Source organism: Cannabis sativa, chromosome 8 (assembly GCF_029168945.1).
Source record: "Cannabis sativa cultivar Pink pepper isolate KNU-18-1 chromosome 8, ASM2916894v1, whole genome shotgun sequence".
Taxonomy (NCBI): domain Eukaryota; kingdom Viridiplantae; phylum Streptophyta; class Magnoliopsida; order Rosales; family Cannabaceae; genus Cannabis; species Cannabis sativa.
This window is the reverse complement of record NC_083608.1, coordinates 46,943,342-46,963,198: the sequence shown is the minus strand read 5'-3', so window position 1 is coordinate 46,963,198 and position 19,857 is coordinate 46,943,342. Positions and strand designations below refer to the sequence as shown.

Sequence of the window (19,857 nt, the reverse complement as noted above, 5' to 3'; positions counted from 1 at the left end):
GCCCATAGTTTTAGGAGAGATTCTTTTAATTATTGTTAAAAGGAAGAAAATTGTGGTATGGTTCCTCTAAATGAAAAGGTGTCCAAAAGTTATTTGTTTATAGAAAGTTAGATGTCATTCGGTAAAGCGTTTTCGGAAATCTAACTTGTCTATCCGGAAGGAGTCTCCGGAAAAAACTAATCTTTCTCTGAAAAGGAGTTCCAGATGGCTAAATGTTCTTTCCTAGAAGGAAGTCCCAAATAGTCGACTCTAACTATCGTTTTTCCCATCTAAGAAGTCCCTTCAGCATACGTTTCAGTGTATCTTTCAGGAAGCGTTTGTCTCATTCAAATGTACTTTATCTTAAGTTGTCATGGAGATCACATTATGAGGAGTATGTTAAGTTTGTTAAGTAGTAACTGACTTAACAAGTTAAATTATTGTAGCCATTGACCTTGGGATCTATATCTCATATCTATACAGGGTCAGCCCAAGCTTTGGGCAGCTTGGGCCGTTACACAAGGCCCCCCATTTTTAAAGACCCATTTTTTATAGAAAAAGTTTTTTTTAATTATTATTATAAATACATTAAAAAATTTATATTTAAAAATTTAGAAATATATATTTGAAAAAGAAAAGAAGTAAAAAACTAGCAATGAAGGTCTTGATGTACACAATTTTTTTTTATATAAAAAGTCCAATTTTAATCTTTTACTCAAGGCCCCTAAAATGTTTGGGTCGGCCCTGTATCTATAAATACCACTAACATTTATCAATTTGAATAGACGAGTTTTGAGAAGTAACTTTGAGGGTGAAGGTTGCGATCGAAGAGAAAGATTGAGAGGTAGAGAGAGAGAGAGAGAGAGGTACAGAGATTGGGTTTAGAATTTGTATGAAGAATCTTCTGTAGATGAAGAAGATTCTTGTGTAAGAGTGTGAGAGATAAACACTTTAAAAGAATCTAAACAGAGAATCGATATCGACTATAATTGTACCATGTTCTTGCTCAATCAATAAAGAAAGTTTCGGTACTGTTCCAAAATTGTAGTAGAGCCCTAGATCACATCGATCTAGAGGACTTGAACCAGTATATTTTTTAGTGTTGATTTTATTGTTTTATTGCTTGAATCGTTTCTAGTTTGATTGTGTTCATTTATGCTTTATCTTTGATTATTTTTTGTGAATTATTAATTTTGTTATTGCTAATTATTTGTTGATTAAATTTAAATTGATTTGATTTTACCCATTAATTGTAAATTTCCCAATGAAATTAGATAACATGTCCATTTCAAACAAAAAAAAAAATAGATAGATATATTGTGATAAGTGCTTTTATATTAAACAATATTAAGGTATAATGTAAACTTTTTTTTATTAGTCAATACATTGTAGTATGGAATCAAGAGAAAGGTTTTCTTGGTATAATAAAGTATATTGCATTTATAGAATCAACCAAAACCATAATATTGCTATAAATATATTATATTATTATTAGTGAATTATGTGATGATTCTTCTGTTCTTGTTTTAACTCATGTTAATTAATCTCGTGATTATCAGTGTCTGAATCACGTGTGTGAGAATTTTTTTCGGTCTTTAAAAAATAAATATATTTAGTAATTTAATGGAGTCTATTTTACAATTTTATTGGATGAAACTTTCATTTTTTTTTTTTTCTTTTTGTAAAAATATATAAATAAAATAGTGTTGGGCGTGACATTTAAAAGTTATAAAAAGTATTATTGGTACTTATTATTATTTTCGCTATTATATATATATTATTATTGTTATAATTAAATATCATATTTTATATAATTTAAGTAAATAATTTTTAAAAAAATATCACTAACTAATCATAAAGTACCACTTATAAAAAATGTTGAACACCACTAATATCAAATAATAATACTCTTTTTAAAAAGATAAATTAAGTAAAATTTCATTAATATTTTGAACTATTCAACAGATCAAATGATGATTAGATCTATAAAAAAGCTAAGGGTAATGGTATATAACTTGCAATCGGTTGAAATTTCTTTTTTATTTTTTTTTAAATGTTGAAATTTCTTTCAATTACACTATATATATATATTTTTTTTTTTTTTGCTAAATTTTATTGTACTATATTTACATTAAATTGATCTTGTTTTAAGCAAAGATATTTCTCTTTCCTATATACCTCATCTTTCTTTCTTTTTTTCTCCTTTTAACTTTCATTTGCCTTGGGGAGGAATTTTTTTTTGGCTAAATGTACTTTTGATTCTCCACTAATTTAATTTCAATTTTTTTCTTTAAGAAAATTATTTTCTTTTTTGTTAGAACCATCAATTTCCATCAAAAGCAAGGAAACTATATAAATACTATAATTTTCTTTTTAATTTCTTTTTATTTAACTAAACCATAAAAATTAATCAAAATTATTAAATAAAAAATAACAATGTTAATTTAGTACATATTTTATTTTTTACAGCTAAAATATTCAAACACATACTTTTGTTTGTATTAATTAGTATTAGGATTAATAAGTGTTGAAAAAAAAATCACACTAAAAATATCTAATATTAATTTTAAGTTTATGTTGATATGTAAAAAAAGTATTTAGTACTATTTTTTTCCTAATTTATAACATAATTACAAGTCACAATATCACTATCTTCCTATGTATTTTAAAAATAATAAATTATATTTTTAATTTTAATACTATTATTTTATTTATAATACACATATTAAAATATTATATTTTAAATTATATCACTTAATATATTTTTTTGACGTAGTGATTAGAATCATTCATGAATTTACGATGTAAACATCCGTAAACAGCACATGAACTACCTTGAACCTGGATAGCTCATCGTCTAACCGAAGGGCATGCTTTATTAAACTATAAACTGCTAAAGTCAACAAACAACATGAGACAAAACTGCTCCCAAAAATTTAGACAATAAAGCTATAACTGAAACAACCCACTCAAAGAGTTAGAGCTTTAGCTTATATCACTTCATACTACACGCCAACTTATTAACATATCAAGAATGATCCCAAAACATCTACAAAACAAAGTAAGAAAAAAAATGAATTAGTCCCCTAACAATAATATTAAAAACTAATAAAAGAAATTCTCAATAGTTAGAAAAAAAAAAAACACAACTCTCAAACAAATTGAATTTAAAATAAACTTATCGGCAAAATCTCTGTAGCAGTTGGTCCTCCTTAAAATTGACCTACAGATTAACAATAAATAAAACTCTATTATCATACAATTTAATGAAAAAAAAAATATAGTTAATGAGAATATGGTAAAACAATTCATATTATAATGTCAAGATTTAAAACACTAATTTGTCAAATCTAAAAAGTCGGTTGAAGAAGGCATGAGTACAACATGAAACATTTCTCATACCCATTGTCCATACTACAAATCTACCTTAAACAATTAGAGGCAAACTATAAAAAAAAAAAAAAAGTACAATAGCATAAAAGGCATGAAAACCATCAAAAATATAGTACAAAAATAAATCAGATAGTCATCAAATCTAAATCTTATATCACTTAATATTTGAAATGTGTAAAACCTCAAATAAAAGGTGAGGGATTGTATGTCCCCTTTAAAAAATTATATTATTATTATTATCTGAAAATATTATTAGTACTGAAAAAAAAAAAAAAAAAAAGGCAACATTTGTTGTTTGTTTGTTTGTTGGATGAATTTTGGGGAGAGAAATATTATTTGGAAGAAGATAGGAATAAATTAAGGGTTGGATAATGTTAGGACTCCCACTACTTATTTATTTTATATAATTTTAGCCCTATGTGAAAATTATGTCAGATCTCACAAGAGATGATGGCAGTATAATAATTTGGGCATAAATTATCTTATTATTATTATTAATTTATACCCAAATTATTTATAATTGTGGCTCTTTCTCCATACCCTGCTACTCCATAACAGATTTTAACCCTATATTTGGTTGATACTGAGGAAAATAGAATGAAAATATATATATTTCTTTCCATAATTTTTAGTATGTAATGTAGGAACTAGGAAGCAAATTCCTTAAAAAAAAAGGAACTAGGAAGCAAATAAAATTTTTATATTGCAAAATTACTATATTATTCTTAAAATTATAAATATTTTTTATAAATATAATTTAGTCTTTTTTTTTTGTGTGTGTGAAACTTCTCACTTCAATTTTCTTTCCAAAAAGAAAATTTGTTTCTTCTCTAGTAAAATTTTAGTGTAATTAATGAAAGTAGACTATTTTATATCTAAATTTTTAAAGGAGATTATTTAGATTTTTTTTTCTTCTAATTAATAATAGATAAATATTATTTTGGATTTTATATTTTGTAAAAATTTTTAGATGTCAACCTGAGCGCTAGAAAATCAACCTTGTTGACCATTTTATTGAAGGTTGTTTTTGGCTCAGCGTCCAGGTTGACATCCAGCGCCCAGGTCAACATATGATGTCAATCTAGACACTGGGTGAGTGGAAAAACGTCATGGAGATGTATTTTTTAATACCTAAGTGATATTTTGACATCACTTAATCTATTTTTGTGTTTTGGCAAAATTAGTCACCAATTCTCGGAGATGTTGTTGTTCTGCGAAATGGGAGACTCGAAACTACCCATTTCCGAGTAATTTTACCATGTTGGAAATGAGAAATGAGAAGTTGTGACTTCAACTTTTCTAACTTCATGGTTCTCAGTTATTGTTGAAAACTAGACGAACGGTTGAGACAAGAATCCGAATCGGATAAATAGAACCCAGCGCACCAGGCCTTATGTTAACCTGGGCGTTGGGGCTTGTTTCGGAGCTTCTGGGATGTCATTTTGATAATTCTAAGGTTCTAGAGCTTGAGGACGAGGTCTCTTACTCTATTTTTTACCATTCCAGAGATAATGCTCAAAGAAGAAATGGCATTTGAATGATCGAAGATAGCACACCAGGTTCATTGTGATCAACCTAGGTGCTAGGCCCAGCACCTGGTCAACCTGGGCGTTAGGCTCAAGTTTGATGCCCCTGTGGTTGTTGTTTTTCCCTGAGTTTGCTTGTATCTTCGTTATTTTTTATGACGAAAAAAATGCCCGAAACATTTTTTTGAGAAACTGATTAGAAATGGCTCAGGTTGACAATATGTCAACCTGGGCACTGGGCCCAGTGTCAGGTGTCAACTTCAGTGCTAGGTCCCAATTTTGCCCTCCCAAAAGTTTTGTTTGGTCCTCAAAAATAGTTAAATTTTATTCTTTGCTGAAAACAAAGAATATTCCTAAAAGAGTTCTCGGAAAACATCATCAGCAATGGCCCAGGTTGACAAAATATCAACCTGGGCGCTAAGACTGCCCCAAGTTTCAACCTGGGTGCTAGGCCTTGATTTTGGCACCGAGGAAGTGTTGCTTTTTTCGTGAAGGCGCTTGTTTCCTTATTTTTGATGAAGATGAATAAAATGCACGAGTTAGGTTGTTAATCTGATACTTGGAAGTCACCTAAATTGAAAAATTGTCAACCTGGGCGCTGGGTGCCCAGGCACCGGCAGCTTCGGGTCCTCAAAAATGAACTTTCTTTGAATTTGATTCTCATGCCTCAAATATGTTCGTGGTAGGTCTAGTTCATGTACCAATCCAAATTTTGACCTACTTTCACTAAGACGGTCCAAAAAATTGAAACCCTAGTTGAGGATGTGAACTTGAGCGCTCGGTGAAACCCTAGGTGCCCAGGTTAACTTCTGGGGTGCAGGTACATGTAATTTCAGCTCCCAAGACTTGGATTTGATTGCTCCATGTCTTCATGGTACAAAATACTTAAATATAGTGAGTTGGAAATGATTTATCGAAGTTCGAACTTCCATTCAGGAGTTCCCGAAGTCAACTTGGGCGTAGGACTAGGGACCTTTCCCATGCCAACTTGCTATGACTCAGGACTACTCAACTTTGAGATGTCATCTTTCTTGCTACATGTCAAACATTGTTGTCCACGTCATCAAGACTACTTTTGGTGTAAACAAATAGTATACCCCTTTTAAGTAAGGGTCTCTCATTTTTACCTGCTATTTTAAATTCTTTCATTTATACCCTCTTTTTGAGTTTCTACTCCCATTATACCCCTCCCATTTCACCATCTCTATTTGCCCTAATTTTCTCTAAAGCTTTGCAACCATCTCCACCTATTTGAGGCTCCATGAGCTTCAACTCTATCCTTCGTAGGCTTCGCATTCATTTCCCCACCAGTTAAAGTCGCTGTAAGCTTCATAGCTTTGCAGCCACGATATCTATACATTGATTTCCCTCATTCCGAAGCATATACACTCTATTGACGCCTAATAGTATCTCAAAATTGATAATATTAATATCCACATTTCATTGACGCATCATAATCCACTTCGACAAGGGTGCGACTGGTTTCCACCACTCACATGTCACAAGCCACTACTGCCATTAAAACAGCAATTGGAGTTGAGCTACCTTCTAAATCCTTGTAGAGAAATTTTGAAACTTCTTTTAATGTTGTGAGCATAGTACTTGGAGTTCATCATTTAGTGGTAATCATCTACCTTGTTCAATTTTTGTACAATTGAGAGGGATTTCATAAGCAAGCATGATTCAATTAATATATGTGTCCATTTTATCTCAATGTATTTTATTTTAGCAGAAAATTTAGCTTAATTACTAACCATGTACAGATGTACTTAACTCTCCTTTTATGAGTTTATAAAATTGAGAATAATATACGGAAGTAATTATAAGACTATATTTTAAAACGGGTCGTTGTGAACTTAGCCTTCGATTCAAGGCCCTAACCCATCTGCTCCTTTTGACAATTCAAGTAAAAACAGACATGGCTGAAGAGAAAGAAGGAACCAACCTACTGGGTTCTCTAACTTTCAAAGTTCTTGATAATGGCTGCTTCAAGTGTGTTGAGACATGTCATTAAGTTTTGGACAAAGATAAGAACTCCTACTCCTACTGTGTGCACAATCAGAAGACAAGTACGAATATTGGGAAAATTATGTACCTATGCCATACCTCAAATCATCCTAAGATAATTCTTTTAACATCGTCAATTTGAAAATGAAACTCTTGCTTGATCATCATGCAATTTTTAGATCTACAATATAAAGACTTAATTAGAGAACCATTGTTTCCAATGTGACGCAATTATATGAATAGTATAAGGTGTTAATATGCACATATTAAACAAATGATAAATCACAAAGAAAAGTAGAATAAATTATAAATTAAGCATTACAAGACAAAAAATTACAATACTAACCATTTCTTTATGCATATATTTCCCAATAAATTAAGCATTAAAAGACAAGAAATTACAAGATTAACCATAACTTTATGCATACATTTCCCAATAACTTGTGATTTATATTAGTTAAAAAATAATGCAACTAGTACATATACAAAACCACAAAAGAATCCCTACAAGTTATGCAATAGCTTATAGCTATAATTCACTTCTTGTTTTGATGTATACACAGCTGCATCTCTATTAAGTCTCACATACCATAAGCATTTCCATCTCTGAGCCTCTATAAGTTGTATATTCTCGTCTACCAGCTAAAAACATAACATGCCGAACCTAAGCGAAGACTCCTACCGGGGCACACCAGATACCTTAGAACACAAGTAACATCAGCAAACACCATCAACTACAGTAGAAAAAATCTCTAGGAAAAAAGGTGAAATTTTGATGTACCACATATTGATGGGGAATATGTTTTACCTTATCACATTAGCATCAGGTCCTCATCCCACAACTTTTTTCTAGCAATCAAAACTCTTTCTTCACTCGAGGACAGAGCATCAATCCTTGGTTCTACTTCGGATATCCAACCATCCCACCTTAGTGCAGTGACAAATTTCCGGATATAATTTATAATAGAAGGATTATCTCTTATGATTACAAACCCATTTGGTCGTAGAATCCGATCCATTTCTATCAATAAATCCTCCATACTACATCCACGCTCACTAATCTCTGAAAATACTGCCCACGCGTGTAGAAGATCGTATGTACGTGGGTATGTCGAAAATGATTCACACCTGTTATGAGTTGGAGCACAATCAACACTCAGAACCAGGAAATATATGAGAACATAATAAAAATGAACAAAACGTATTCCCATATAGAGTAGCACTTACATATATGACTAATTTCAACTTGGAAGAAAAATTGAAGCTGAAACTAACTTAACAGAAATTAGTGGATAGTTTATTGCCTAAGATCACTCTATTTTTTGCACATGGCTAACATTCTTTTTTGGGTACTGGTCTTCATAATGAATGTAACACTATCTATGAAAAAACCAAAGGGGTGTGACTATCTGAGTAACCCATCAAGTTTAGAATAAAAGAAAGGATGCACAAAGGAATAGCTATAGCAAGTTATTTTCGTAGTTCAAAGATGTGAATAGAACATAGCCTAAATGTGTTAGCAAGTTTAGACTTGATTCTTACATCACTTGGTGTAAATAAAATGCATACCAGTCATGTACAGTTCCAATTAATCCTCGGTCATATATAATCTTCAACCTTGTAGACGAATGGACAGGGGCAACATTCATCACCCAGACATCTCTATCACTTAAGCCAGCAGCAAACCCACCAAGGTTTGAGTTCATATCCATGACATTTCTGATGGAGTTCCTCTGCATCACTGATTTCATTTGCTTCCAGTACTCAACGACTCGAAAATGCCATATGCTCTGCACCAAAAAAGTTCTTAAGCAGTTAGAAACAAAAATATAAAGATTGTAACTTTACCATCATAGTTTGATAATTGTGCAGATTAAAAACCGTACAGTGTCTTCTGAGAATTCTTCAGGACTGACACCTAACTCTTCCAGGCGAGGAGGTGCTGCAGTAAGCCTTTGAGGCCAAGGAACTAATCCACTCCCTTTTACCTTGTGCATTTCTAATTTATAGTGAAAACAGCAGAAAAGTTTAGAACGACAGACCTAGCAGCATTAAATACTATAACAAACGAAGAGAGACCAGCAATACTAATTAGCCTTTCCCAAATATAATAAGGATAGCAACACGCTCATAACCTTGCTTTATAGTATCTCATCAAAAATTATAAATGCATACTTCAAAAGGAATAGCTTCAGAGCAATATTTCTCTTTTAAGGAATTAACAAAAAATTCTAAAAAAAAATGCATGATAAGTGAGAATAATACTTACTTGAGGAGTATCGAGAAATACAAGGCTTCATGCTCACATTCCAGGTTACATCTGGATCATCATCCGTACCACATAATGGGGGATATGTTCCAGGATCTCTCTTCGAATAACAACTATTTGAAAGTGGCTTAGCCCATATAACACTCTGCTCTTTCTTTGTAACAACTCTCCAACACATTTTCTTCAAAAGATCATACATTGCATTCCAAATCCTTCTATTTTCAGGATCCATTGCGTATGCTTCAGGAGAAGAATACACAAAATATCCTCCTGGTCTTAGTAACCTATCAAGTTCTAATAAAAGGATTCCCCCTCTTTGCAGCCAATCAATACGGCATCGGGAACAATGAGCCAGTTCAAATGACCTGCTTGGATACGGAAGCCTTTTTGTAGCCAAGATACCTAGAGTAGCAGGAATCCCCCTCTCTAGTGCAAACTGAATTTGATTCTCATGCACATCATTAGGCGCTAGGGACATAGCTATGATGTTGTGAGAAAGTAAATAGGCCCCAAAACTTGCAACTCCACAACCCACATCAAAAACATTTCTGATATTTCCGGCATTGTTGAGTTTATCATCAGGAAATTTTAGCATCTAAACCAATAAAAAAAATAACGATTTTAGAAATAATAAACTAGTAATGGCATGATATGATGAACTGTTTATCAGACAGGTGGGAATAAAAAAACAGTAGGGAAAGAAACATTTACACTGACAAATAAAAGGTCATATTCAACTGTTTACTCATATGATCATTATTAATCTTTTCCATTAAATTTTTCCAGAAAAGAAAAGTAGACAAGGAAATAAAGAGAATCGAGTAAACGCAACATACTCTAGCTAGAGAAACAATGTATTTATCAGCTCCATTGTGGAAATGAGTCCCCCCACCCGGAAAATTAATCTTGTCTCCATTGACAACCATCCAATTCTGATCTGACTTCTCCTGTGCAAGATGTGTGTGGGGGATGTTTGCCTTCCACACTTCATCTCTACTTGCTGGCCACCTTATAGGTATCTGAAGTTCTAGCATTAATTTTGTCAGAATCAAAACTAAATGAAAAGCGAAACTACACTAAACTTTCAGGTAAGCAGTAACTGCTACCAACCTTATAACCCAGTGGGGGTGGTATTAAGCAATTATAACGACGTTCCGGAGGCGGACAATGCCGTTCATAGTGCTCCATTAAAGCCAAATTGGGCTTCAATTTCAACTGGTATATAAGGTTTCTGTCTAAACAAGGTATCAATTCCGAAAACTTCATATCACATATCTGTAAATTACCAAAATCCAATGCCACCAGTTTAGTGAAAGAACATACGCAAACAAGCAAAATCTTCATAAACATACAATAATTAAATTTCAAAAGGCACCAAAAATCAAATTACTCATTTCATTAACATTAATAAGAACACGCATTCGTTAATCGTTTAGCTTAATTATACTTCAACCGAAATCAACGTATGAAATTAAATACATAATAGCTAAGGCAATGCGTCACCAACCGGTATACTTTTGGGAATTTCAGGATTATGCTCTTGATCTTCATGCAACTCATCGAAATCCCGATTCCGAGCGAATCCCCCATAAACCGGGTCAGTTCCATCGGAAGCGGAGGATTCTTCGTCGGACCTCCGAGATCCCGGAGCAAAAGACGAACCGTAGTATAAACACACCAATCCCAAGCACGCAATCAAAGCAATCAAGAAATACTTCACTTGCTTAGCCGAGGGATTGAGCTCGCTCCTGCGCTTCATCTCTCGCTACCGCTCCCTGAATCGGATACTGTAAGACCCGACCCGAATATATTTGAATACGGAGCATAAAACCCTAAAACCCTAATCGAAGCTGAGCCATGGTTGAACTTGAAGTAGTATTAGCATTTGCACGGACAGTCACGGCTATATTCTCTTGTCCTTACGCGGGAGGAAGAGAAAGAGAGAGCATGGGTTATCACGTGTGGCCCAGCGTAGATATTTATGCTGACTTTGACTGATTTCCTCCTATTATATTTTGCCACGTGTTATAAGGTGATTACCAGTATTGTTGGGATTTGGAGATAATTTAAAACTGAGAAGTGTAATAGTTGATTTAACGCGCATATGGGGGAAATGTGAAGCACGCGCCACTGGAATGATGACAAATGTTGTTGATGGCGCGTCACGCTAGCAGGTTTTGGTGTGCCTTTGTTCGAAAGTTGTCGATTCCAAAATTCGAGGGTGTACGTGTGGCGGTGGGAACTTTCTTATTTTGGATGATTTTGTTACGGGAATTGAACTGGGCTTGTGGCCCACGGGCCCGGCCCAGGTGACTGTGTCCTAACTTTTCTTTTTAAATGAGTATAAATGCTTCATATACTGAGATGGGAATTTAGTTCATACCTATATTTGATACATTTTTTATGTTTGTGTGATTGGACAAACATATTCCAAAATACAATTTAATCACTTTTGTTTTTTTCTAAAGAAATGAATAATTCAGTAGAGGAAACTATGTAAAGTTGAGCATTAAAGCTCATACAACTTTCTATCTTAAAAAAAAAAAAAAAAAAAAAAAAAAAAAATCATTTTTACACTTTAAAATAATTTTTTTTACATTTTTTTGAAATTTTATATAGAAACTTCTATTGCAATTAGCGCTGCAACCTAAATTGCAACAAAAAATTATATAGAATTCCTTATTGCAACTAACACTGCAACCACTTTAGAAACTCAAACCGTAAATTTAAAAAAAAAAATAATATATGAAGTAATTCTTCTAAAAAAACTCATACAACTTGAAAGTTGTATGAAAGACCTCACCACCACAGCATAGCACAATCTAAATGAACTAATTTATAAGAAAATCATGACCGATTATAATAATTGAAACCAAAAACAATAAACTATTACAAATAAATAAAATATGAATTAGAACAAACCCAAACTCAGCCAATAGAGTATGCTTAGAAGCCAAAGCAGTGCAAACTTTTTCTTTTTTTTTGAGAAAGATATATGTATTTATTATTGGGTAAATTAAATTAAATTCATTACTAATTAACAAAATTAAGTTAACCAAGCCCTCTACAAAAATAAAAAACCAAATACTAATAAGTCTTATGTTGAATACATGAGAAAATTTATGGGAAATCTTTAGAGTTTAATATATCAACTTTTGGGTTTAAAAAAATGTTAATTAGAATTTTTGTCTTTTGAATTGTGATATGTATTAAATTATGTTTTTTTAATTTTAGACTGTTGAAAATTTTCTTCAAATTACTGAGATTATTAGATTTAAGAGCTTTCGTCCAAATTTAATAACATGTGTCTAACGTTGATGAAAATTCAGGTAGCACGATTTTGTACATAATAAAGTTTGGGGACACAATTTAGTACGTATCAAAGTTTGTCAAACAAGATTTAGTACATGGACAATTATCATACTAGTTAAATTAAACAAAATTAGACAAAAATCTTTGAATCTAAAAATCTCAATATAGAACCACAACATATAGAATTGCAAAAATAAATCAGAAAACCCTGACATGCATTGAAAGAATTTGTATCAATGTTAAGCATTGTTCATATTGATAAACTCAATTATCATCATCATAATACACTATATTGATAAATTCAGTGTTATCATTTTCACTAATATACATTTTAAGATAACTTAAATCGTTAACTTTAATAGAGAGAAGAATTAAAAAAATGTTCAACCCAAAATTGTGATTAGATAGTTATTTTTATATAATATATTAACTTTGTGGGGTATATTCTTGTATTTTGTAGATGGAGCAATTAGAGCATCTTCAATGACGTAATATAAATGTGGTATATATCTATTTTTTAGTTTATATTTATAAAATTGAACTCCAATAATTATGTATAATGTAATTTAAATTTAGCACATATATAAAAGTTATGCCAAATTTTGAAAATAAGTATGAGTAAAATTTTACACCACAATAAATATTTTTTTTTTTATTTACTCTATTATCACTCGTTAATATAATTAATGAATTTTATATTTTCGGTTATATATTTAAGATGATTTATATATATTTTCAATAAAAATTTATGTTTTTGTTGACTTTTTTTTCACATTTTTATTAAAATAAAATCTACTTTACTCTTAATATGTTAGAGTATAAGTATAAAATTTGAAACAAATATAATATTCACTTATGTTTTTTTGAATCAATTTAACACAAAATTTACACATCATCAGTACAGATTAGTCATACCTTGAAATTAGGGATAAAATTGAGTAGAAATAAGCGGGTAATGCACCTCCCAATCCCATTCTCGTTTTCCATTTATGCCTCCTATCCTTTCTCCCATCCCACTTAATACCCGATAGGTTCGGGGTAAGAGAATATCCATTGGGTAAGGAGCTCACTGGGTACCCATTAAGATTAAAACAACAATAATAATAATAGTGCAAAAATAATGTAATATAATTCAAAATAAAAAAATATATATATTGATTTTAAAATAAATAAACATTCTACCTATTCAAAAGTCTTTACTACATAGTACTTAGGGAAGATTAATAGTCAATTTTTTAAATATAATTAATAACTTTAATATGTAATAATTTGAAAATTATATAAAAAATTTAAAAATTATATATCTAGATTGAATATAGGATGGATAGTATCACTCTCACTCCGAACCGGCTTCGGGTATATAAAATTGCATCCCATTTTTGCTTCATAATCCATTAAAGCGGGTATTTCGCGCCCCATTGGAAGTGGATACTTATGGGTTCCCGTCCCTGCAGGTGAAATTTCAATTTTCCACCATTACTTGAAATAAATAAATCATTTGACTATTTGTGCAATCTCACAATAATACAATAACAATTAATATTGGTCATGGTCACTCACGTGAAGTCATAATCATAAATATAAGGTATAAAAACTGACCCAACCACGTACGTACATGAGAAGCTCATATATATCACTATATATATATAATTAAAGATAATAATTGATGATAATATTTTGTTTTGTTACCATCAATTCAATACAATCAAAGTCTTTGACACATTCAAAATATATATATATGCAAGCACGTACATTTTATTCTTTTTTTGTCATTGTCAATTCTAGATTGTTAGAGAGAAATTATACTTACATATACTTAATATTTTATCCCTAAATTAATATATATCACCATTAAAAATATATGACCACTTTATTTAAAATTCAAAAATACTCCTCTCAAATTTTCCATACTGTTTTTTAGTGCAAAAACAAAAAAAAAAAAAAAAAATTGGTAGTCCGATGGTTCACCTGATGCTACTTTTTTTATGTACAAAAACATAAAAAAGAAAAAAATGATAGCAGATCTGGTCCGATGGTCACCTGATGCTATTTTTTTTTATATATATAAAAACATTAAAAAAAATTGGTAGCAGATATGGTCTGATGGAGTCCGATGGTGGTCCGATTGGTGATACCTAATGCTATTTTTTTTATGTATAAAAACATAAAAAAAAAAAAATTAGTAGCAGATATGGTCTGATGGGTCTGATGGGGGGTCCGATTGTGTCCAATGTGGGGTCTGATTGTGTAAATAGGAAGTATTTTAGGGATATCATAAAAGTTGTCATATCCTACAAATATTAGTTATTATTTGTTTAAGAAATTTTTTTTAACCAAATGTAAGCATAAAAAATCAAATTTCACCTGTTAAATCCACTATATCCCAATATATTAACCAAGTTATATATTGTAACAATAATTCGTGAACAGTAATTTTTGTTTCACAATATATCACAAATAATCTCACCAAATTTATCAATCAAGTAATAATAATCTAATTTATCTAAAATAATAATAATAATCACCTAAACATAATATATAAAAATATTATAAAAAATACAATTTAATAAAATATTATATAATACAATAAAATATTATATATAATATATTAATTAGTTGATTTATAAAGCAAGGTCGTTTATTTAATAATTGATAAAATCTCTTAATTACAGTAATCATTTAATTAGTTACTTAATTTTATTTTTCATTAATTGTTAAAATATTATGACAATTAATTGTATTTGACAATAGGAGGAGTAACTCATTCATCTTATGTATGGTAATTTATTTCTATACATTAGCAATATGTGACTAACTTTAATACATCCTCTTCAGAAAGTGTGGGTATAACAAACGATCTTTAAGAGACCATAAGGTCGAACGTGACATTTGAAAGAATCCCACAAGGTCAAATATCGAGAAATTTGTGGGTGTACATGTCGGGAAATTTGTGAATTTTGAAATAGGTCAAAGACCCCAACACTGTAAATTGGCACACATTAGCCAAAAAGGTCCCAATTAAATGTTAAAAGGGAGACAACAGAAGTATCTTTTTGGACTGGCAGCACTTTGGCTCACAACAGATCACAAACGACTTTTTGGATCGGTGGCAATTTGGGCCACAACGAATCATAAGTAGCTCTGATACCATGTTAGAATCTGGGATAAGATGAATGTGGTTCCATCTCAAAACTAATTAGCAATGGGAGGAGTAGCCCATTCATCTTATATATGGTAATTTGTTTCCACATATTAGCAATGTGGGAATAACTTTAATAGCATTGCTATTAAGCAGTGGTGTCCAATACCCTCTATAGATGGCGTCACACGATTAGTTAGCGATATTTCTTAAAAGTTATTTTATTAACTTATATGAGATCCAATATTTAATTATACCAATAACAATATGATACTGAGAAATATGTTAAGTACTAGTAGTTTGTGATCATAAAAAGATCATCCAAAAATGTTATAATGCTCCAAAGGGATCTAGTTATTTTTGGAGAATTAATAATTATGTTGGATTAAAAATCTTTTGTGGGCACATATGTATAATGTATATGCTATTATAAAGTGTGATACAAAATTAAGTGACCAATTATGTTATGGGTATCAAAAGGGTATTAAAGTGTCATGGAATTAATGAGTAGATACCATAAGTTAATTTATAATTTGTTGAGGGGCCAAATTATAAATACCCAAGAGTTATTCTAAGATGACTCTATAAATAGGTAGTGGTCCCCAAGAAACACTAGGGTTTCTGTATTCTCTCCTTCCCCATCAGAGAAAATACCTAAGAAAATAGTGTATTCTTGGAAGATCAAAACCTTCTCTGCAATCTCCAACAATGGCTTCAGGTTAGTGCTTCCGCTGATCTTTTATCATCATCTTCTTCTTTAATTTAGCAAAGGCTTTATAGATTTATATGACTTAGGGTTTTCTATATTAAAGCACTTTAGGAATATGTTTAGATCTGTGATTTATATATTTCTTTGAGTGTTTTATAAACCCTAACAAATTATACTCATAATTGTGTTAGACTTCTTAGTTTGGTTCGTGTTGTAATTTTTTATTTTATTTTCTTAACTAGGTTTTTGTTCAAAATATCTATGATTGAGATATTTTTAATACCAATAAACATTATTATTTGTAATGATTATAAAATCTAATTTTATCTGCAATGAATATAAATATAGGAGATTGGTCTCAAGCTTACTATTCATTTTCATTCAACCACAAACATTATCAAGGAGAATAAATGAGAGATTAATTTCTCTTTTTTATTTTACAAACTAAAATATATTAGTTGAAATTTGCATGCATCAATTGTATGTATACATACTTGATTCTCTCTTTTTCTGTATGTACTATTTATGTAGTTGTTTTATATTTATATAGAATTATTCATATGTCTATAAATTCGTTTCATCTAACAATGAAATATATTACAATGTACTAAAAGGATCTTTTAGCACCAAAAAAAAAAACACAAATGGAGTGGAGCCCTTTTCCAAAAATTTTACAAGAATGATTAACATTTGTGTTTGATCCAACCAAAACATGACTACACATTATTGTTATGAATTTAATTTGAATGAGAGAATTTGTTTGGCATGCTCCTCCTAAATTCTACTAACAAGTCGTTGCTTTGCGAAGAGATTGTTTATCGTGAAATTTATCAAACTAATAATGTGAAATCACTACTAGAAAAAATAGCTTTAGCAACACTTTTTTTTAACTAAAGAAAATTAAAAGGTAACACTTTTAAAAGTGTTGCCTCCTAGAGTGTTGCCAAAAGTATAACTATAAAGCAACACTTGTAAAAGTGTTACTAATGATTGTAAGTTAATGAAGAGAAATAGCAACCCTTCTACAAAAAACGTTGCTATACATTTATAATTATAAAAAATATTTAAAATTAAAAAAAAAATATTACCATTAATTAAATTTGAGTTACTACACAATTCTAATACTAAAAGTTGCAACAAAAACAAATTTATTCTTATTCTGTAAAAATACACAATATTCATTACAGTACTTGATAAAAGTTCTATAAAAAACCTTGTAATAACTATATACAAAGTTATGAGAGAAATAAGAAAAACTAAATACAAAGTTAATATCTATTCCTCTAAAATTTCATTAACTCTTTCAAATACTAGTAATCCAAGCAATTTGTCATCTCCTTCCAACGAAGATTAGTTACTACCCGATGCATCCATATAAGCATCTCGTATTGTTTATTTGGAGAAGAAACATGCACTACAAGTTAAACAAAAATAAAAATTACAATCATTAGAATATATCATTGTGAACACATTATTGTTATTACATAGATAAAAGTTATACTAATAATTACACATTAATAATATATGTATAAAATTAGCATTACTTTAAAAATTTAACCAGCCAATGAACGAATAATTTCCAAAAGAATTAACATAAATTTGCTATATACAAAATGAATAATTAATAAAGAAATAAATTTGGAATCATGATCCGTGATTTAATATTGTGAATCAAGTAATTCTATTATAATTATCTTATATTAATTTTGTGTTCATATATAAACACACATTTATGGAGAGATGATCGAGTATTGATCAAAGAAAAAAAATCAAATAACAATAAAAATAAGCAGCTCACTTAGCTATTTTGGCACAAAGAAAATTAAAGTTTACCTATAATAATAGACTCAAAAATATAATTTCTACATAAAATTGATGAATAATTTTGATACCTGAAAGTGTAAGTAACCTGAAAAACATCAAGAAAACATATTATTTAATGTAGAACTTCAATAATGGAATCGAAGAATTTTCAAACGCAAAAATTTGTACACTAATTAATGTTTTATATATCTATATTATATATATATAAGAAATTGTAGTGTTGAGCTTACTGCATAATTTCTTTGAAAGATTTTTTAATATCAATGGTGATTTAAAAAAAGAAAATGACAGTTTTGCTTTTTTATTATGGGTAGCTCATCTTTGAAAGTACACATGATAAAAAGGAGGTTACACTCCACTAATTAAAAATCAGTTTAAATTTATATTATGTGTGGCGACATTTATGTAGAAAGTGTTGCCTTTTATTTTTTTTCTTTATCAATCAACACACTTTTTTTAGAAGTGTTGCTATTAGTAATTATTATTTAGCTTAAAATATAAATTATTTAAAAATATATGTTTTTTAGCAACACTTTATATTTAAGTGTGTCTGATTAAAAAAAATAAAAATTCAGCCACACTTTTTTATTAAGTGTTGCTAAATAACTGTTGTTAAATAGCATTTTTGTAGTAGTGAATACTAAAATTTACAAAATAATATCACTTAATTTACTCTATATGACTATAATAGTTGCATAATGTAAATCAGTAATTGTTTATGGTTAATTCTGCGATCGCACAAAATTATTTTGCTAATAATTTTTTTTATAAAATTATTTTGCTAATAAAAATTTTCGTAAAGACTATTTTTATAAAACAATCATGCTTGGTTTAATGTGTTTATATCTTCGTGCTACCTTAGTGTTTTTCAACTTTTGTTTTTAGTTATAGGCCTTGTTGTTTGCTACGAACCTTTTTAATTTTATCCTAATTTGTTGTGTTCCAGTTGGAGACATCCCCTAAAAAAATAACATTCATAGTCAAGAACAATTTAGTAATAGGCTATTTAGGATTTTTACTCTAGAACTATGACCTGTGTATTATTGTGCTTCTCGAATTTTTCAGCTTGTTAAAAATAGTTTCCAAACTATTCACTGTATTGTAAATTAATTTCTGGTCAAGTTTTGTGATACGTTACAAACAGAATAATGATTGTTGACTCAAAAATCTGTACTAGACTCTTTTAAGCCGCACCCACTTGCTAGATTGCGAGAATAAAAAGATAGTTAATTAGTAATTATAAGTGAGACACAACAAATTTATAGTAGTTCACTCCATGTATTGCGATAGTAATTATAAGAGAGACACAACAAATTTATAGTAGTTCACTCCATGTATTGCGATAGTAATTGAGCTACGTCCACTTTGAGTTTTTATTTTTCAGGAGATAGCTATTACAAAAAAGACTAAGTATCATAAGCTCAAATTTCTACAAAGATAAGCTATGACCTTGTGGGGTAGTTTAGTGAAAGTGAAAAACGAGCTAAGGGAGCTCTCTTTCTATAGGTGAAAGAGGCCCATAAAAATAAGAAAAAAATACAAATTGAATGTTTTTCATTATTAATGATGATCTAACGGTGAAAATTAACTCTTAGTGGTAATAGCCATATTTTGGAGCTCGGAGGTCCCGCAGTGGGTAACCCGAAGCTTATTTTTGTAACTCCCTTAGGTGAATTTTACATTTACAATTACATCACTT

At 30.2% G+C, this 19,857-nt stretch overlaps 1 protein-coding gene across 2 annotated transcripts; it reads right to left on the bottom strand.

Annotated features, from left to right (window-relative positions):
• Positions 1-7,200: 7,200 nt before the first annotated feature.
• On the bottom strand, positions 7,201-11,118 carry LOC115699618 (probable methyltransferase PMT9). Of its 2 annotated transcripts, XM_030627112.2 has the most exons (8): positions 10,682-11,118; positions 10,285-10,449; positions 10,011-10,193; positions 9,175-9,769; positions 8,792-8,904; positions 8,475-8,695; positions 7,714-8,033; positions 7,201-7,604 (listed from the first exon to the last, which is right to left on the bottom strand). In XM_030627112.2, exons 1-7 carry the CDS (start codon positions 10,931-10,933, stop codon positions 7,718-7,720), a joined length of 1,845 nt encoding a protein of 614 aa, XP_030482972.1. In that variant the 5' UTR covers positions 10,934-11,118; the 3' UTR covers positions 7,201-7,604; positions 7,714-7,717. The 2 variants fall into 2 exon arrangements, with proteins under 2 accessions (XP_030482972.1, XP_060958099.1); XM_061102116.1 differs by having other exon boundaries at positions 7,201-8,033; positions 10,682-11,116.
• Between the last annotated feature and the right edge of the window lie 8,739 nt (positions 11,119-19,857).